Genomic DNA, 22,324 nt, shown 5'->3' with positions numbered 1-22,324 from the left:
CATTTTTACCTTAGCTCTCAGGAAGCTTGAAGTCAAGTTTAATGTTTAAATACAGTAACTTTATTAGTTATGTCTGGGGCTTCCATGGTGGCTCAGATGGTAACGAATCCACCTGCAAAGCAGTAGACCCGGGTTTGATCCTTGGGTCAGAAAGATCCTCTGGAGCAGGAAATGGCAACCCACTCCTGTATTCTTGCCTGCAGAATCCCATGGACAGAGGAGCCCAGTGGGCTATAGTCCATGGGGTCGCAAATAGCTGGACATAACTAAGCGACTAACACCCACACCCCACACACATCCTCCCCATACACATTAGCTATGAGTAAGAAAGACCACTTCCTTATTTTGTAACCTTGAATGTACATTTCTATTATGTTAGCTTTGTTTTGTCTTTCTTTGGAAGATATAAGGTATACATCAACAGAATGATCCTTGTCTATCTCCTAAGAATAAAAACATTAATACCTGAATCTTCTTTCATGTCAGCATCTTCTTCTTCATCATTATCATCTATTAAAAATAAGAAAAAGAAAAACTCATATGAAAGCTAGAAATACCACTATTCTCCAATTTGACTAACAAAAAAAATCGAGCTAAAGAAAACATTTAGTAGAAAAGAGTATTAAATCATGACTTTCCACGGACTTATATTATCGTGCTTAATTAGGAAGAAAGTATATACATTAGAGCACAACTTAGCAACTAGGGTTTATATTTCCTTTAAAAAATTATTACATATTTTGTAATAAAATACATATGCAATAATCTGTTTCACTTATAAAAGTTATATATGGTCACTTTGGTCACATCCATTCTTAAAAAAAATAAAAATCACAGATTTTAAATGTCACATTTTCTGTATTTGTTAAAGGTGTGTATGCTCACCTGAAGTACCTAAGATATGCAGGCATCACCATTTCATTGTAGGCTGACACACCATCCAACACAAGGAAACGTGCTTGTTTGCTACACATGCAAATCCACACCTTCACCACGTACTTCAACCACACCTTCAACCATGTACTTTCAAGTGTCCCTACCAGTTACTCCATTCCTATTTAACCCCTCTCATCTCACCTTCTAGAGTGAGTCCCTTTGACAGGACCCAGATATATGCTTCCTCCGCCTGCTGAAAGACGTATTTGTTTCTCTGGATATGTTATCGTCTCCTCTCCTTATGTGTTCCTCACATCCAGCCAACGACAAATCCTGAGCTACTTCCATATTTCTTCTCCTCTGCTCACATGATTGCACCTGAATCCCAACTCTCATTGCCACTCGCCTTCTCTATTTTTTGGTTTCCTGACTGTCCTGCTCTTCTTCCCACTTCTGACACCAGTTCCCTTTACATGTATCTGTCAAATCAATCTTAAAACATTGCTTGCATCTGATTCACAACCATCAGACAACCATTCTCTGTCTAATGAGAAAAGTCTAGAGTCTTTGGAGTAACACTCAAGGCCGACAATATCTGGTTCCAACCACTCTTCTCAGGTTCACCACTCCTGTTCCACTTATGCTGCCAGCTACAGGCATGACAACGCTTGGCTCTTCCTTATTTTCTGAGACTTCCTTTAGCTTCCTTCCTCCTGCCTCAGTCCTGGAAGCAATGCTTTTCTCCACCTCTCTTCACACTTATACTTCCAGGCCAAGCTGAGGCACCATTAACAGCTGCTCCACCCAAATGTGAATGAATAATGTTCTCTTTGGTACCTTATGTTCACTGCCTTCTGAGTATGGACTTTAAGGACCTTTAGGCTTAGATCTGTATACTGGCTCCTCCACCCACACATTCACCAGGTATGCATTCTTGGAGAAATGATCTAATATTACTGAGTTTCAAGTTCATCAGCCGTAAAGTGAGATAATAATAGAGCCTCCTACAGAGAGTTGTTGTAAGGATTAAATGAGATAATATAACATAAAACACTAGGACAGCTACTGAAACATCATTTAACGCTAAGTATTAGCTATTATTACCATCAAATCCCACAGCCTAGTAACTTATAAATTATCTGTTTTCCATAGGCCCACCTCCAGATCATAAATCCTACAAAGATAAAGAACATCTCCGGTGTTCTTTTGTGTTCCATGGCACCTAATCCAATTGCTTACACATTGTAATCAACAAAGAAGTTTCTGCTGAATTAAATTTTTGTGGTTTTTGTTTTTATCTCATTTTGTATTAGCCAAACTGGAGAATTCTTAGTTTATACTTTCTAAGTGTTTCCTACATATCAGGACAGCATGTATTTAGAAGATGGTCTGTAAGCAATGGGACTCAGTCAAGATTTGCAACTTCCTAGCCAGATTTATTCAATATGACATTCCTCAAAGTGTTAACTATTAATGAATATTAGAGACATAATAGCAGAAGTGGAAAATGCATTTAACTTGAAGTGTTACACAGATAATTCTTGATGGCCACAGTTAAATATCAAAGAAGCAAAATTTCTTTCATTCAGATTGTTAAAAACAATTGTTATTTTTCTACATAATTTCTTTTTTTCATTCTTTCTATGAATGTAATTTTAGGAGGAAGAATAGCTATTTCTTGGAAATGTGGTTTTCTAACCACATTCTAGAATTACCTAAATTCTACAAAGTAAACTCTTCACAGATTTTTTTTCTAAACTTAGTATATTAAAATAGAGTTTTATTTTCCAAAACTGCCTAAAATATCTAGAATCATCTCTATGACAACAGAACCTCTGGAATCTCAGAGTGGGATGGAAAAGACTATATTTTCTAGGGGAAAATAAAGGCTATGTCAAAGATCTCTCTGATTGCTCCCCTTGTATCCATTTGTCCTTCTGATAAACACTAGTTGGTAGCCTAGTATGTGCAAGGCTTGTGTTTGGGGAAACCGAAAACACAAAAATAAATCAGACACTTAAATAAAACCTTATCTAGAAACTTATCAAGATTAAGGAAACTAAGACATGGAGAGAAATTCAAATACATGATGCAGAGTAGTCGTTGCCATTGCAAATGGCCAGAGGAGGGATAGAAGCTTCTAGTCAACACTACTGGGAAGGGCTCTCAGACAATGTGACCTCAGAGCTTATGTTTGAAAATAGACTCTGTTGATAGCATAGGGAGGATAAAATTACCATTCTTCTAGAGTTGGCAATACATGTAAAGTGCTTATACAGAAGGAACATTCAATAAATACTGGTGTCACTGTCGTCATATCATTATTATTACTACATTTACTACCTAACCATTTACTGGCCAACACTGTGTGCCTGAACCATGGGAGGCTTTGGAGATACAAGATGACACTCCTCAAAGACCTCACAAAGAAGTGGGTGCCACAGGAAAGCAAAGCCAGAAAGCAAGGGGGCTGGAAGCCTTGTATGCAAATCCTGTCAGTCACTTTGTAAAAGGCTGCCCTGGAGGGGAGGGTAATTCATGACTTTTCTCACTCCCCTACTGGTGTAATGATTTCCACTTGAATTTTTTTCCAAGTCTGCTTCTGGAGTCGGGGAGGGGGTTGGGTATTCAAAATAAGACAAGGTTAATGGAACTCAAGCAGAGGGGAAACACAGCTAAAAACAGTTGGATGTGAACAGTCAAGATGCTTTGAAGGCAATAAAACTAGCTCTGAATGGCTGAAGGGAGAATTTACAGAACTATGGATAAAGTGATCTATTCTACTATTGAAGGGTCTTCCCTGGTCCATGCTGAATATGGTAGTTAATTTTATGTATCTACATGACTGGATCATAGAGTGCCCAGACATTTGCTGAACACTATTCTGAGAGTGTCTGGGAGGAGGATTCTGGATGAAATTAACATTTGAATCCATAGACTGAGTAAAGCAGATTGTCCCTCCTAATCTGGATGGATGTCATCCAGTCTGTTAGGCTGACCCTCCCCCAAGTAAGAGGGAACTCTTTCTGCCAGAATACCTACCTCTGTGCTGAGACACCGAATATCTTGTGTCTTTGACCTCAAACTGGAACAAGGGCTTTGCCTGGATCTCAAGCCTGTCAGCATCTGGATTGAAACTACACTATTGATTCTCCCGGTTCTCAAGCTTGCTCACCACAGACCTTGGGACTTGTTAGCCTTCACAACTGTGGGAGCCATTTCTTTATAATACATCTCTTTCCATATCTATATTATTGGTTCTGTTTCTCTGAAGAATCTTGATTACTACACCAGGTTGAAGCTTTTAAAGTGCATCCTGAGAACAAAACAACTTTAAGCAGAGAAATGACATATCATCCATTGAGTGATAACTTTTTTTTATGAGAGAAATTTACTTTAAAAATGCCTTCATATTTTGGTATTTGTGTTAAAATCAAGGAAGAGTACTATGGTCTGCAAAGCACCTAATGTGCTGTTACTTATTAATGAAATCCACTTTAGTACAAGTACAACATTATTCTATATAATGTGCTCACTGGAGTCAGATTTATTCAACACATTTCTAGCAATATTTTTTTTTTTCAAACAAAAACTGGAACCAAAAGACAATGTATAAAGGAAGATGATAGTCTAGGTAGATGGGAGTCATGCTATTCAAACTTGGGAGGAAGTTAAGACATGGATGGAGTGTAGGCAGAGAGCTGCCCTTTTTAACAGTTCTTCAAGCATCCTTCTTCTTTGTTAGAGGACAAAAATAAAATAAAAGGTTCTCAGCCAAAGTGATACCATTTCAAAACAGAGAGCAATCCATCAGCTGGTATTATTCTGTGTGTTCAGAAATGCCAACTCCAGAAAATCTCCTTTCCTTCCTTTGCTAGGGCTTCCCTGGTAGCTCAGTTGGTGAAGAATCCACCTACAATGCGGGAGACCTGGGTTCAATCCCTGGGTTGGGAAGATCCCCTAGAGAAGGGAACCACTACCCACTCCAGTATTCTGGCCTGGAGAATTCCATGGACTGTATAGTCCATGGGGTTGCAAAGAGTCAGACACGACTGAGCGACTTTCACTTCACTTCCTCTGCCAAGGGCACCCAGAGACTAAGGCTCTTAAGGGACCTCTTTGATATGAATTTCATAATGGATACAATTTTTTACTCACTTCACTGTCAGATTAACCTGATGAATTCTTTACAGGAAGTACAAACATAACTAAAGTTCTTATTTAGATCGAATACAAGTATGAAAAACAACTAGTTTTCAGTAATACCTAGCTTTATACACTTCAGAAACTCCTTCATAAGGAAGCATTTAATTTCCTTTCACAGCTATCTACTTTATTTTTTATGGGAGATTTAGTTAATATGAAATATTGTTGGCTTAAAGATATCTGTCTTTGGAGAAGGCAAATAGTAACAAAAGGTTCCATGCTTCCTTGAAAAACAAAGTATACCACAGGTTTTGCAATGACTTGAGATTTGCCTCTTACTTCTCTATTTACCTAGAGTTCCCATTATTAATGAAGTCTTTGGGGGAAGTAAAAAGAAAACAAACAGACAAACTACAAAACCCCACAGAACTTCAGCCTAAAGTGCGTCTCTGGACCAGCAGCATCACTGTCATTATCATCTGATAATTTGTTAGAAATGCAAGTTCTTGGGTCCCATTAAAGATCAGAAGTTCTCGAGGAGGGACCTATCAAATCTGTGTTTTAATAAGCCCTCCAGGTGATGCTCATGTAAGCTGATATTCCAAAGTACTATTTGTGCACTGGAGGAGAATCTTTCAAAAGCAGTATCTGTCTCACTTTACATCCAAGCTAAGCTAACTTGGATGCCTAACCAATATTGATGCTGGTAAGGCCTGCCCAAACTATGTGGTTGCTGGGAGCAAGAGACAGGTCTTCTCCTTATAAGATAATATGTGCTTGAAATCATCCAAGGCATGGTTATCATGGTCCATGGCCAGGACCCTCAGATTGGCTGAGGGACATGTACATGGATGGATATGTACATGTCCAATGAAGCTCCAGCCTCATTCAAAGAGGCCTGTGGATTGCATGGAAAAGAAGTGTGTTACAAAGGAAAGTTACCCTCATGGACTATTAAGGCAGCCTCTCCGCTCCCAGGCAGGGGGTGGGTGGAGGTAGGGGGAAACGAACGACAGGCATGTGAAATAGATAATGCAACACTGTCGTCAAAACTTCAGGGACACCCCCGCATATGGGCAAGTCTGTAAAGCAGAACAATTGCAGTGATCTTCTCAGCTTTTATTTCATGTGCACCCAAGTCCTCTCTCCTAAGGCTTAATTTTCACACCACAGCCTTTTTATCTATCCTTTATTTTTGAAATAATTCAATATCCATGGCTTCTAGGAGCAATTTGCATTTGCAGAGAAAGGAGGTATCATTAGCAAAAACACAGTGCTCCAAACTTTTCAGGATTTCCATGAAGTAGGAAGGATAAAGGTATCCTCATGACTTCTTGGGAAACTTCACAAAGCAGAAACTGAAAGCAAGGAAAGACTGATAAAGATGAATTCCTCACAGAGTGAGTATCTTGCATTACATTGAGAACTGGGGCCCCCTGGATCTAACAAATTGCTAAATTTACTTTATGCAAGGTCACTGAGGGGGCCAGGAGAGAGTTTTTTTAAAAAATCAATTTTTTTTCCCCTCCTTCCCCCACCTGGTCATTGACCTAGAGGAGCACTCAAATCTCATTCATTTATAAATAAATCAATAAGTAAAAGGCATTGCTCAGAAAACTGCATGGTTCTGCTGTTTCTGGCTTGGCCAACTAGGTACATGATGGTACCAACCATTGAAATATGGGGTTCAGGAGGGGGGCGATGGGGAAGGGGAGACTTTGGATTTAGTTTTAGATGTGTTGAGTGAGAGATGCGGAGGGACTCTCGACTGGAGATGGTCGTGTGCAGTGAGGAAACAGAGAGAAGTGGAGACAGAATGGTCAACAGGATAAAGGATGCCCAGGCAGGTGAGATAAAGGCTGTAAAGGGTCACATGGGGTCATGTGATCAAATATTCACTGGTTTCAATAACCACACTCCACCCATCCAAGAGGTTTTGATAACCCCCACAAGGACAGCAGCTGTAGCTGGGTAGAGAGAACGGCATGATCGCTGTGGACTGCAGAGTAAACAGCAAGTGAAGGAGACAGATACCTCTTCAGAGATACTTGGCTGAGATCCCAATCCTGGGCATGTACTTGGACAAAACTATCATTCAAAAAGGGACATGTGGGAATGCAAACTAGTATAGCCACTATGGAGAACAGTGTGGAGATTTCTTAAAAAACTGGAAATGGAACTGCCATATGACCCAGCAATCCCACTTCTGGGCATACACACTGAGGAAACCAGATCTGAAAGAGACACGTGCACCCCAGTGTTCATCGCAGCACTGTTTATAATAGACAGGACATGGAAGCAACCTAGATGCCCATCAGCAGACGAATGGATAAGGAAGCTATGGTACATATACACCATGGAATATTACTCAGCCATTAAAAAGAATTCATTTGAATCAGTTCTAATGAGATGGATGAAACTGGAGCCCATTATACAGAGTGAAGTAAGCCAGAAAAACAAAGAACATTACAGCATACTAACACATATATATGGAATTTAGAAAGATGGTAATGATAACCCTATATGCAAAACAGAAAAAGAGACACAGATGTACTGAACAGACTTTTGGACTCTGTGGGAGAAGGCGAGGGTGGGATGTTTCAAGGGAACAGCATGTATATTATCTATAGTGAAACAGATCACCAGCCCAGGTGGGATGCATGAGACAAGTGCTCGGGCCTGGTGCACTGGGAAGACCCAGAGGAATCGGGTGGAGAGGGAGGTGGGAGGGGGGATTGGGATGGGGAATACATGTAACTCCATGGCTGATTCATGTCAATGTGTGACAAAACCCACTGCAATGTTGTGAAGTAATTAGCCTCCAACTAATGAAAATAAATGAAAAAACAAAACAAAACAAAAAGGGACATGTAACCCAAAGATCATAGCAGCACTGTTTACAACAGCCAAAATATGGAAACAACCTCAATTTCCATCAATGGATGAATGAAACACTTGTGCTATGCTTAGTCATTCAGTCACATCTGACTCTTTGTGACCCTATGGACTACAGCCTGTGAGGCTCCTCTGTCCATGGGCTTCTTCGAGCAAGAATAGTAGAGTGGGTTGCCATGCCCTCCACCAGGGAATCTTCCCAACCCAGGGATCAAACCCAGGTCTCCCACATTGCAGGCAGATTCTTTACCGTCTGAGCCACCAGGGAAGCCCATGAATACTGGAGTGGGTAGCCTATCCCTTCTCCAGGGGATCTTCCTGACTTAGGAATTGAACTGGGGGGGGGGGGGGTGGTTCTCCTGAATGAAATACTACACAGCCATAAAAAAGAATGAGATAATGCCATTTGCAACCACATGGACAGACCAAGAGAAAGGTAGATACCATATGATATCACTTACATGTGGAATCTAAAATATGACACAAATGAATTTATCTGAAATAGAAGCAGGCTCACAGACCTAGGAAAGAGATTAGTGGTTGCCAAAAGGAAGGAGAAGAGGGGGAGGGATGGAGTGAGAATTTGGCATTAGCAGATGCAAACTATTATATATTGAATGGATAGACAACAAGGCCCTCTGAATAGCACAGGGAACTATATTCAACATCCTATAATAAAGAATATGAAAAATAATATATGTATATGCATAATTAAATCACTCTGCAGTAAGCAGAAATGAACACAACTTTGTAAATCAATTACCTTTCAATAAAGTAAATTTAAAAAGAAGATGTGGCTGAGGGCACAAGTCAGGTCTATACATATGGTGTCACGGAGGCTGGAGGATTTTCACCTACCCTATTGTTTATCTTTATTCTTACTTCTGTGTCTTACTAGAAATTATTTCATTTATACACTATTCTCAGAAGTTATTGTTACTTTCCCCACATCTGCCTCAATGTTTTTGACTACACAGCAGAAACCAGTCTTCCCAGGACGTTTGAGGAGTCTTTCTAAAGCACCTTGTAGGGGTTTTTTGTAAGGATGCCTACAGCACCCGCCCTTCTGCCAGCAGCATTTTGTCTGCTCTTTTATCAGAACTCCCTAATGAGATCAAACTCTGCTTAGTCAAGGCTTGTGTCCTCAGGTCTTTATTTGTTCTGCTGTTTATCAGCATTTGCTACACACACTGCACATTCTTCCCCTTTGAAGAGACCGATTGCTTTCTGTCTGGGCCTGCTGCTTGTTCCTGCATTCAGGTTGCTTGGTTACAGCAACACTTCACTGGATTTTCATTGAAGGCAAAATGTGTTTGTAGCTTTTGAGGCCCATCAAGTGGAAATGGTTAGCACCCCATTTCCTAAGAAGGCAGTCAACTCATTTACGCACATTACAGAAAGCAGGTCTTGTATAATTCTAAGCATCAATGCGACCCTCACATGAAAAGTGTACAAATGAGCACAAAAGTGCCAAGTCCCTGTAAATATTCATAATTAAAGAAAACTTTGAATTCTTTCACTCTGTAGAGTTTTCTATGCACCGAATGTGCCATTTTAAATAAAAACAGTGTGCAATTCAGAGTGGGTCAACAGTTCGCTTGAGTTCCCTTTACTTATTCAAAGACAACTGATGGATTAGTTTACTGGTGTTGCTGTAAAAAATTTCTACATACTAGTGCCTTACAACAATGCAAAATTACTATGTTACAGTTCTGTGGATGAGAAGTCAGGCGTGGATCTAACTGGGTTAAACGAGGTGTTGGCAGGGCTGCAATCCTTTCTGCCAGCTCTAGAGGAGGATCTGTATGTTCAACGTTGCAGCTGCTAGAGGCCGCGTACACTGCTCAGCTGGTGGCCCCCTTTGCATCACAAAAGCTGTATCTCTCTGAACTTTCTTCCACAGTCCTGTCTCATGGAGACTCTCTTCTTTCTGTCTCCTTCTCCCAGTTTTTAAGGACCCTTGTGATTACATTGGCCCGCTCGGATAAGCCAGGATAACATCCCTATTTTAAGATCAGCTAATCAGCAGCCCTGATTTCATTTGCAATCTTATCTCCCCTCTGCAATGTTAACCTATTTACAGATTCTGGGGTTGAAGGCATCTTTGGTGGGTTTAAGGCATCATTCCTCCTCCCACATCTAGTAAATCAGCAAGCAGATGGCTTTGCATACAAAGTATCTGAGGAGTAGAATTAAGAATGATTCCATTTAGACATAGTGATTTCCTATGGGATCAAGTACCCAGGCTTAAAATCAAGGTCTTTTCTGAGTTTTTAATTTTCAACTTCATTCTCTTGTATAAAAAGTTTCCTCTTTGCTTTCTTTTTTTCAGTCTTCATTCTTTTCTTTTATCTCCCCCTCCTCCCTTCTTTCCATTCTCTACCCTCCTCTTTTTCACATTTCCTTTCATCTTTCTTTTGTCCATATGCCTACCTTTCCTCATTGTTTTGGTCATAAAAGAAAAATAGCTAACTAACATCACAAAGACAGATGACTAACTGGAGAGCTACTTGCAACATACATTTGAAAAGATTAATAGCTTTAATATACAAATTGTTCTTACAAATCAATAAGGATAAATATGCAATAGTCAGTATAAATGTGCAAAAGATATTAGCCATCTCACATAGAACATTTAGAGCTATAATAAACAACTGAAAAAGGGATTAGCTATACTACTAATAAAAGAAATGCACTTTGTTATCCATTAATTAGCTTAATTCACATATAAAATTGAAAACATGAGACTGTATACTTCTTGGAAGAGTAAGGAAATAGTAAACTCTTAAATACTGCTTATGAGAATATAAATTCTGTGTAATGGACTAAATGTTTGTGCTCTCCCAAAATTCATATTTTGAAATCCTAGCCCCCAGTGAGATGGTATTAGGAGTTAAGACTTTGGGAGATAATTATCTATGAAGGTGGCGCTCTCATGAAGGGGATTAATGCCCTTATAACAGGAACTCCAGAGAGCTCTCGTTCCACCACAGGAGGATACAGAGAGGAAATAGCCACCTGCCACTCAGAAGTGGATCCTCACCAGAACCAGACCATGCCGGCACTGTGGTCTCACGATTCCAGCCTCCAGAGCTGTGAGCGACAGATTTCTGTTGTTTATGAGCCTCCTGTTTACAGATTTTTGTTACATTAGCCTGAAAGGCTGTTCAGTGTGAGGTGTCAATGTTCACATTTTTGACTCTGGAAATGGTGACTCCTGAAGTACATGTCACTCACTCATAGGCTTGTAAACACAAAGGCCAATTTGACGATTACTATCAGAAGCATCTTGATTTTTTTATGCATTTTGAAAAAGTAATACTCCTTCTAGAAAAGTATTCTGAAAATTGTGGATATATGCCAATGTTTACCCATAAAGACGTGCTTCTATAAGTGTCATTCATCAACAAATAAAGAATAATTTGCAATGATATTTTCACAGTTCAACAATATGATTTTGGGTAAACATTGGGTTCATTAAGATTATGTTACAGAAGAATATATAATGACATGAGAAAATGTTCACGATTTGTGGTATGTGACACATTGTGAGTTATAAGACTGTACTTTTGGATGTTTTCATTTTGCATTTTAAAAGATTAAAGTATAAACAATGAAATCCAATTCGTTTCTGAACTATAGGATAAAAAATTATTTGTATTTTTTTCTTTTGGATTCTCTACTTTTTTTTTTTTACTACAAATCTGTGCTACTTTTATATTACAGTAAGAAGTTTTATATATTATTTTCTAGAAGCTATATATATTTTAAAACATGGTCCAATCACTGAAATGCTTCCTTTTAAAATTATAAGAAGCAGTAAACAGGCATATTTTAAATGTATAATCCTTGGTGCAGACATCTCTCTGAATATTCATTTACATTGTTATTCATTCTATTTGGAAATGTCCCATTACCGTTTGTGCACAGGACAAAAGTGAAGCGTGGAAAGATTAAACAACCTACACAAAGTCCCACAGTTCTGAGGTGGCTGTCTCAGGAACAGAAACTGGCTGTGATGACAAGCCTAGAGCTTTTCTTCCAACAAGCCGATGGCTTTGACTACGTACCAAGCTCTTCACTAGTTATCAGTTAGGTTTTTCAGATCTTCACCATGCCTATCACCACCAGGGCCTTCAAACTTGGCCTTCCGACCACTGTGTTGATATGGCAAGAGTAAAGAAAACCTTAGCAGATCATGGTGCCCAGTTCACTGATGTTCTTGGAAAACAGATGACTGGGGAGCAGATAAGAGGAGGAAGGAAAAGGATATATGGAAATGCCCTGTGGCTGGAGGCATGTTTAGTGCTTCAGAAACTCCAGCACTATTACAACAAATAGATAACATATAGCTTTCTTAGCAGAAAGTCTAGCTTTGAACAACTGCCCACATTTTCAGAATTGTTATGGGAAGAAGTGTTGCATAGCAGGAAGGATTTGAGGTCAGAAATACCGATCTACATGATTTTGGGCAATCGGCTGAGCTTTCTTCAGTGTCCTGTTCATTGCTATCCCCAAAAATCAGCTGATGAACCTATGCCATAGGGTTCTTGTTGGAAGGCCAGTCTCTAGTTAGGAATGAAATAATCCTTCTTAATCCCACTAAAAGGCTTACTTTCAGGCCCAACTAGCTATTGCATGGTGACGAACGTCAACATTTCTGAGTCAAGGATCCACACGTTTGATAGAAGCATCTTATTTATTTTCCCTGATTCTCCCATCTGAACTGCCCTTCTTCCTCTGTCTCTTACATAACATTTGACATCACATCTCTGCTCCTGCTCATCCCTTTTCTTTTTTGGTTGTGCCACACAGCTTGAGGGATCTTAGTTCCTCACCAAGGATTGAACCCATGTTCTCAGCCATGAAAGCACGAATCCTAACCCCTGGACCACCAGGGGATTCCCTTCTGTTCATCTCTTAAAGCTCATTGCAGGTACTAGAATCTTCATGAAACTTAGCTTAACCACTCTGGTCCTCATATGTATTTGTCTCCGAATTTCTGGTACTATGACTGTATCAGTGTTGTACTTGATTATTTGCTGATATTGCCTTCCAACTGTTCTGTATAATACTTGCCACTTCAGGATCTCATGAGAACTGTATTTTAAATGCAATAGTGATCAAAGTCTTGGGCACATAGAAGGCATATAATACTGATGGTGTACGAGAAAAACTTATGAGTGAGAAGGGAGATGAAAAAGAGGTTGGGTGAATATAGTCAAACCCTTGGTATCTGAAGGAGACTGGTTCTAGGAATCTTAGGCAGCTACCCAAATACAGGGATGCACAAGTCCTTTGTACAAAATGGCATATTACTTGCATATAACCTACGCTTGTCCTCTCATATACTTTAAATCATTCCTAGAATACTGATAATACCTAATACCATGTAAATGCTTAGCATGTAGCAAATTCACATTTTGCTTTGAAGGACTTGCTAAAAATTTTTTAAAAGTATATTTTAAAAAAGGTTGGTTGAATCTATAGATATGAAAGCTGTGAATATGAAGGACTGACTGTACCTTTTTCTTCTTAGCTTTGGAAGAATAGATTCAGGTATAAATTTTAAAAAATCATGTCCATTTGTCAGAGGATATAATTTTAGAAAGATATTTTTAGAGAAATACTCTTCCCTTATGACAAAAAATAAATGAAAAGATGTGCCATTCCTTTATCTAGATTAGGATTTCTAAAAAAAAAAAAAAAACCTTTTACTTGAGTGAAAAGTGAAAGTCACTCAGTCGTGTCCAACTCTTTGCAACCCCATGGATTGTGTATAGTCCATGGAATTGTCCAGGCCAGAATACTGGAGTGGGTAGCCTTTCCCTTCTCTACAGGATCTTCCCGGCCCAGGGATCGAACCCAGATCTCCTGCATTGCAGGTGGATTCTTTACCAGTTGAGCCACAAGAGAAGCCCAAGAATACTGGAGTGGGTAGCCTATCCCTTTTCCAGTGGATTTTCCTGACCCAGGGATCAAACCAGGGCCTCCTGCATAGCAGGTGGATTCTTTACCAACTGAGATATCTGTTTTATCTTTAAAGGTCATGGTAGCTATTTGTTAGTTTAATAAACACCTACTATATATATTTTGAAATTTTCCAGATTATGGAAGTACAACAGAATATTGGAAATGGTCTTGATTCTCTCCAAATTTACCTTTCTATTGATGAGACAAGACAAAGGTTAAAAAAGAAATCATAACATAAAAAATTCAGCTGGAGACAAATTGTAAGAATGTATATAATTTAGACAGAGATAAATGACAGAAAAACAGTTAGGAAAATTAATGAAAGATGTATTTGTATTAATAAAATTTAATTTATGTTTGGAAGTCTATAGGGAGGTTGAAATAACTGGAACCTGATTGAGAAGATTCTTGACTTGTTGTGTTTAGAAAATAAGAGGCATATGTTAAAAGATATGACAATTCTCATCAAAATCTATATTTGGGGTTTTCTTTATGATGATCTTTTTGTAAGAATGGAAAAAGCATGAAACCTAAATATGTCTGCATATTCAAATAAAATAAATTAATAATGTATCTGTCAAATTTTTGAATAAAACCTATGTAATTTAGGCAACCATTGTCATCTGTTTAATTTTTAGTAGGTTGCCAATGTAGAGTTCTCAAACCTGACTTATGCTTTGACTTTTTCATTCAAATGATTTTGCGTTATATCCAACAAAGAAAAATCTATGTTTAAGGGCAGAAATCATCTCCAGCAAAATTCATAATTTATAAACATTCATAATTTTATGTCTATTAATTTTATCTACTCATAACTTTATACAGGTCATACATGTGTTTCTATATGTGTATATTAATACAAATATATTTCTCAAGCTCATTTTTAAGGCACTGAATACTTTTGCAGCTTTATAAAGTTTATCATTATCATACTGTACTTGGAAATGCCTCCCAAATATATTAGTGAGTCAAATGGTTCATTATTTTGCTATGTCTGTCAAAAAGAGAGTGAAAATTTCAGCCTCTTTTCTATTTGATTTTCTTAAATAGTTTTCGAGTCACACTCAAACACAAATGAAATTTTCTGTCTAAAGCAAATCTTCCTCTAAGAGCAAGTGACAGGTTTGAGAAGAATACAACTTCATCCAGAATAATTTTCCTATTTTATTAATTTTCTCAGCTACTTACTATTAGGAGGATACATATTTAATTATAGTTAACTCTGCATAAGTCAACATGAATATTGTGTATATGCTATATAAATATCCTACTTGGAAGAAAAATTAGACAAATCTAATCACTTTCAGGGTCAAACTATAAGGAGCATATGGATAAATTTTTTTAGTCATAGTCACTTTCTTTGTGAATGAGTCAACTAAGTTTGGATACTGGGAGGGGATGGAAGATCTCTAGTATCAAATATATTTGTGAGCTCACAAGGTAATATTGTCAATGAATGGTCACTAACCCAATGGTCACTGATAAAAGTGAAACTTTTAGCCAAAAAAATCGTAACTTTTGCTTGAGGTATGTAGAGAGACTAATTGCTGAATTTGTTCTTCTTTGTTCTGCCTATTTGCTTCACCTCTACCCTTATTCATTCAGTTCAGTTCAGTCGCTCAGTCATGTCCCACTCTGTGCAACCCCATGAATCACAGCACTCCAGGCATCCCTGTCCATCACCAATGCCCGGAGTTTACTCAAACTCATGCCCATCGAGTTGGTGATGCCATCCAGCCATCTCATCCTCTGTCGTCCCATTCTCCTCCTGCCCCCAATCCCTCCCAGCATCAGGGTCTTTGCCAATGAGTCAACTCTTCACATGAGGTGGCCAAAGTATTGGAGTTTCAGCTTCAGCACCAGTCCTTCCAATGAACACCCAGGACTGATCTCCTTTAGGATGGACTGGTTGGATCTCCTTGCAGTCCAAGGGACTCTCAAGAGTCTTCTCCAACACCACAGTTTAAAAGCATTAATTTTTTCTCACTCAAGCTTTCTCCTCTGTGCAACTCTCACATCCATACATGACCACTGGAAAAACCATCGCCTTGACTAGATGGACCCTTGTTTGCAAAGTAATGTCTCTGCGTTTTAATATGTTATCTAGGCTGGTCATAACTTTTCTTCCAAGGAGTAAACGTCTTTTAACTTCATGGCTGCAATCACCATCTGCAGTGATTTTGGAGCCCCCAAAAATAAAGTCTGACACTATTTCCACTGTTTCCCCATCTATTTGCCATAAAGTGATGGGACCGGATGCCATGATCTTAGTTTTCTGACTGTTGAGCTTTAAGCCAACTTTTTCACTCTCCTCTTTCACTTTCATCAAGAGGCTTTTTAGTTCCTCTTCACTTTCTGCCATAAGGGTGATGCCATCTGCATATCTGAGGTTATTGATATTTCTCCCGGCAATCTTGATTCCAGCTTGTGCTTCACCCAGCCCAGCGTGTCTCATGATGTACTCTGCATATAAATTAAATAAGCAGGGTGACAATATACAGCCTTGACCTACTCCTTTTCCTATTTGGAGCCACTTTGTTGTTCCATGTCCATTTCTAACTGTTGCTTCCTGACCTGCATATAGGTTTCTAAAGAGGCAGGTCAGGTGGTCTGGTATTCCCATCTCTTTCAGAATTTTCCATAGTTTATTGTGATCCACATAGTCAAAGGCTTTGGCATAGTCAATAAAGCAGAAATAGATGTTTTTCTGGAGCTCTCTTGCTTTTTTGATGATCCAGTGGATATTGACAATTTGATCTCTGGTTCCTCTGCCTTTTCTAAAACCAGCTTAAACATCTGGAAGTTCACGGTTCATGTATTGCTGAAGCCTGGCTTGGAGAATTTTGAGCATTGCTTTACTAGCGTGTGAGATGAGTGCAATTGTGTGGTAGTTTGAGCATTCTTTGGGATTGTCTTTCTTTGGGATTGGAATGCAGAGTTCCAAAGAAGAGCAAGGAGAGATAAGAAAGCCTTCCTCAGTGATCAAAGTAAAGAAATAGAGGAAAATAAAAGAATGGGAAAGACTAGAGATCTCGTCAAGAAGATTAGAGACATCAAGGGAACATTTCATGCAAAGATGGGCTTGATAAAGGACAGAAATGGCATGGACCTAACAGAAGCAGAAGATATTAAGACGAGGTGGCAAGAATACACAGAAGAACTGTACAGAAAAGATCTTCACAACTGAGATAATCACGATGGTGTGATCACTCACCTAGAGCCAGACATCCTGGAATGTGAAGTCAAGTGGGCCTTAGAAAGCATCGCTATAAACAAAGCTAGTGGGGGTGATGGAATTCCAGTTGAGCTATTTCAAATCCTGAAAGATGATGCTGTGAAAGTTCTGCACTCAATATGCCAGCAAATATGGAAAACTCAGCAGTGGCCACAGGACTGGAAAAGTTCAGATTTCATTCCAATCCCAAAGAAAGGCAATGCCACAGAATGCTCAAACCACCGCACAATTGCACTCACTTATTCACTAGATGTATAAAAACTACATAACAGTTAACCACACTTTCTGAGATTATTACATTAGATCTCCTAGGTGGCAATAATGAGCAATACCAGGAGTGGGCTGGGTTGGAAGAACCAGGCCATTGGGCTGGGTGTAGCAGAAACACACACAAAGAAATATGTGTGTCCAGAGTGAATGGGGAGAAGGCAGACCCAGAAGACTAGACCAGGAGATGGTTATGAATCTAGGGAGTCAAAGATCAGGGTGAAGGCACAGGTTCAAAATCCAGCTAAGTTTGGGTAAGGTATTAGCAAGTAGAAATAAACCCGATCCAAAGGCAAAGCCTGCTTTGGTGGCCTGAATTTTAAGAGAGAGATGGTCACAGTAGAGCAGTTTCTCAGCTTTTGCACTGTTGACATCTGTGGTCAGAAAAGTCTTTGCTGTGAGGCTCTCGTGCATTACAGGATGTTGAGTTCCATGCCTGGCATTGACTCGCTAGTTGCCAGTAGCACTTCCCTTCCTCTAGTTTGAGTAACAAAAATGTCTCCAATTGTTCTTGGAAGGGCAAAATCACCACTATTTGGGAAACCCTACAGTAAAGAAATTTGACTTTCCCTCCAAAAAAAGGGAAGGTGGTGACTTGATCCTATCTTTCAAGTTTCTAATATGAGGATTCTTTGATCCAATCTCAAAACTGAGAATCAGACATTCTTATTATGAAGAAAATTAATGTCCTTAAATTCTCTGTTAGGACTTAAGGGTACAATAAAAAAGAAACAAATTGACTCCCACATTCAGAATCAGAACTTGTGTTTTTATGCTTTGTTTTTTATATTCACTGAAAACTATACAAAATAAATCCTACCCACTGAAAAATCCAAACCTTTTATGTAAAGAACAAAGAAATTTCAGACTTGAATCATACAAATATTACTTGCTGTAGGCTATGAAATGACACATGTAACTATAAATTATTTGCAACTAAAGTGTATGATAATTCCATAAGCTGCCACACCAGACTGCTAACAAATACTCCCAGAAAGAAAAAGTCACGTGTGCTTCACCCACAGAAAGACATAAAACTGTTCAAAAAAACCTGTTGCTGGTTTCTTTCCTCCAAAGTTCCTAATGCATTTCCCTGATGGGCTCTATTAAGGGCTAAATGTGTCCCCCCAACACTCATATTTTGAAGCCCTAACCATCTGTCTAACAAGTCCATCCTAAAGGAAATCAGTCCTGAATATTCATTCGAAGGACTGATGCTGAAGCTGAAACTCCAGTACTGTGGTCATCTGATGTGAAGAACTGATTCATTTGAAAAGATCCTGATGCTGGGAAATATTGAAGGCGGGAGCAGAAGGGGATGACAGAGGATGAGATGGTTGGATGGCATCACCAACTCAATGGACATGAGTTTGAGTAAGCTCCAGGAGTTGGTGATGGACAGGGAAGCCTGGCGTGCTGCAGACCATGGGGTCGCAAAGAGTCAGACATGACTGAGCATCTGAACTGAACTATCTGTGACTACTTGGAGATAGGGTTTTAAAGAAGTAATTAAATTAAAATGAATTTACCGGGATGGACACTGATCCAGTATGAATGATGTCCCTGTAAGAAGAGGAGACTGAAACAAAGACACGCAGAGGGAAGCCCGCATGAAGTCACAGGACAAATATGGCCATCAACAAGCCAAGGAGAGAGGCTGGCGAATAAACCAGCCTTTCCTACACCCTGATTCTGAACTTCTAGTCTTCAGAATTGTGAGAAAATAAATTTCAGTTGTTTGAGCCATTCAGTTTGTGATGCTCTATTTATGGCAACCCCGATAAACTAATACAGATACTTTTCCATCTTCTCCTGTGATCCCTTTGACTTCCTAGTGACCACTTATCTACAGAAAACTGTACCACACTACCTGGATGAGTTAGATGGAATTTGATTTTGAAATCTATAATAAGGTACCAACTTGACTCTAATTAGAGTGGTTTCATGAGGAAAAATTCAGATATTAGAAGGGAGAGAAGCCTAGCAGATTTGAAAAGTTATGAGAATCAGATGAAATCAGGGAGACTTTCTCGATGCTCCAGATGCCTCTTAGGATTTGACCCCAGCCTTCTCAGAAGGCCCTTTTATTACTTGTGCCATGACAGATACCGTTCTCAGTTTTAAAATAAAGCTCTGTTACTCCCTAGCTGTATGTCTCACTTTTCTGAAGTGTGCATCATTTTCCATATCGAAAAAGTAGGGCTGCTATCATGCTGACTTTCTCAGAGTTATCATGAGGAATTAACTGATTTAATCTATGTATCTTTTGACTGATAGAAAGCAATCCATAAGGTTAGCTATTATGCCTGTTACTAACATCAAGCAGTAGTTATGTATGTGTTGTATCCTTATGATGATCATTTCTAGTCTAACTTCTATTGTTTTCTCATTCATGTTGTCTTAGTCTCCATTATGAAATTTAAAGACATGGGACTACAGTATCCCCAAACACAGAGATCTTGTTTAATATAAAAAGGACTTTCCCCCCTAAACTATGATCATTATTGCATTGAGAAGGGTTAAGAGGACTAGCTAGATAATCTGAAGTCAGTCTAGGGAGTATGTGCAAGTCAGAAAAATTATATTCCAGTCAAAGATAGTACGGTCATGAATTAACCATAAATTCAAATTATGGACAGATAATGTATATCATCTATATTAGCAGTCACATATTCCATTAGAAGTCACTTTTATTTCATATTTCATATTTAGAATTTACAAATGGCTGATGCCTCAGCATTGCAGAAATACTGAACAATATTGGAGGATTTTGACATTTAGTTTAAAAATGTACTTACTATTATAAATATGTAATAGAAATAATTTCATGAGCACGGTGTGATTCAAAGCACTGATGTGAAACTGAGAATGATTTTATTATTATTTCACTCACTTGAGTGCTAAGATGCATTTTGGATTTATTTAAAGTAGCAATTTTCAAACAATAATTCATTTGCATAGTTATTAATACATTCTAGACCACTAAAACTGTCCCATTTTTTAAAACTTGTAATGTGATTTTTGGCTTTGCATCACTGGAAACACCTGCTGATGGATAGATTTGTTTTAATAGCAATGCATTATACTTATACAATTATTTTTTTCCTCATATGTTAGGGTGAAAGCAAGTTTTCATTTTCAGAGGTTTAAGAATAAATATGATGTCATTATTGCCAAACATGTCAAGGAATCCAAAATTTATAAAATCTTATAAATCATGCTGTGGTGTTGACAAGGCATTTACAATCACATACCATAGCAAGTTGCATTTTTTACCTGAATGGACATTTTCTTTTAAGAAGACTTTAAAATACAGAAATCTGCTCACTGTGATTATACAGGAAATAAACAGAGAAGATGGAACAAGAAGATTGAAACAGAAAGAAGCCATGAGATTATGGAGGGAAGAATTTATTAAATTCAACTCATATCAGCAACTACTTATTAAACAGCTATCATGTGCTTTATATTCTGGAAAATACTGAGTTGCTTGAAAAAATGAATACAAGTGAAACAAGGAGGGGAAGGAGAAGGAGGAGGAGGAAAAAGAGAAAAAAGATCACAACCCTGATCTTCTTCATCACATGGGAGTCTCTCTGGATTGATGTTATGTTCCAGGTAGGGGGATATTGTAAAGTCCCAAATGAAATACACTTAGCAGGTTCACCTTCCAATTATAACATTAGGGAGGACTTCAAATCAACCAGGAGAACTTAGCCCATCTTGATCATCTGCACAGAATGGAACATCTCCAGCATTTTCTGTAGCTGTTCCGTAGCTAGGCAACCGATTCTGATCTGAGGGTAGACAGGGCATCCTCTCTATCATGAGGTTCTGAGAGGTTGCTTAAGAGGGTGGCAGATACCAGCAGCCTTCATTCACAACTTCCTATTGCCAGAATCACTAGTTAGATGAAAGACCATTTGAGATGGACCTCAAAAAAGAACTTCTGAAAGGCACGTGCCACAGTGTTCAACAGTTCAGTTCAGTCACTCAGTCATGCCCAACTCTTTGTGACCCCATGGACTGCAGCACGCCAGGTTTCCCTGTCCACCACCATCTCCCAGAGCTTGCGCAAACTCATGTCTATTGAGTCGGTGATGCCATCCAACCATCTCATCCTCTATCATTCCTTTCTCCTCCCCAATGTCAGGAGTTTTTCCAATGAGTCAGTTCTTTGCATCAGGTGACCAAAGTACTGGAGCTTCAGCTTCAGCATCAGTCCTTCCAATGGATATTCAGGACTGATTTCCTTTAGGATTGACTGGTTTGATCTCCTTGCAAACTAAGAGACTGTCAAGAGTCTTCCCCAACACCACAGTTCAAAACTATCAATTCTTTGGCATTCAGCTTTCTTTATGGTCCAACTCTCACATCTATACGTGACTACTGGGAAAACTATAGCTTTGACCATATGGACCTTTGTTGGTAAAGTAATGTCTCTGTTTTTTAATATGCTGTCTATGTTTGTTGTAGCTTTTCTTCCAAGGAGCAAGTGTCTTTTAACTTCATTACTGCAGTCACCATCTACAGTGATTTTGGAACCCAAGAACATAAGTTCTGTCCCTGTTTCCATTGCTTCCCCATCTATTTGCCAGGAAGTGGTGGGACGACATGCCATGATCTTAGTTTTTTGAATGTTGAGTTTTCTTTTTTATTCTACAACATCTTTATTCTGCTGAATCTATAAACCATTTGTACTCAAAATGAATAATATTTAGAGTAAATGTTAATTTTTTTAATTAAAAAAATTTTTTTAAATTTTTATTTTTTATTTATTTATTTATTTTTTCCAGTGGGTTTTGTCATACATTGATATGAATCAGCCATAGAGTTACATGTATTCCCCATCCCGATTCCCCCTCCCACCTCCCTCTCCACCCGATTCCTCTGGGTCTTCCCAGTGCACCAGGCCCGAGTACTTGATTCATG

General features: G+C 38.8%; 1 protein-coding gene across 1 annotated transcript in view; it reads right to left on the bottom strand.

Annotated features, from left to right (window-relative positions):
* MACROD2 (mono-ADP ribosylhydrolase 2) overlaps window positions 1-22,324 on the bottom strand; it is a 2,149,518-nt gene that overhangs the window by 188,724 nt on the left and 1,938,470 nt on the right. The window contains exon 10 of the mRNA XM_065919545.1: window positions 466-510. Coding sequence (XP_065775617.1) covers window positions 466-510 — 45 coding nt within the window. The remainder of the gene's footprint in view (window positions 1-465; window positions 511-22,324) is intronic.

The sequence above is a fragment of the Muntiacus reevesi genome, chromosome 2 (genome assembly GCF_963930625.1).
Source record: "Muntiacus reevesi chromosome 2, mMunRee1.1, whole genome shotgun sequence".
Taxonomy (NCBI): domain Eukaryota; kingdom Metazoa; phylum Chordata; class Mammalia; order Artiodactyla; family Cervidae; genus Muntiacus; species Muntiacus reevesi.
The sequence above is the reverse complement of the archived record's forward strand: the minus strand, read 5'-3'. Positions and strand labels throughout refer to the sequence as shown.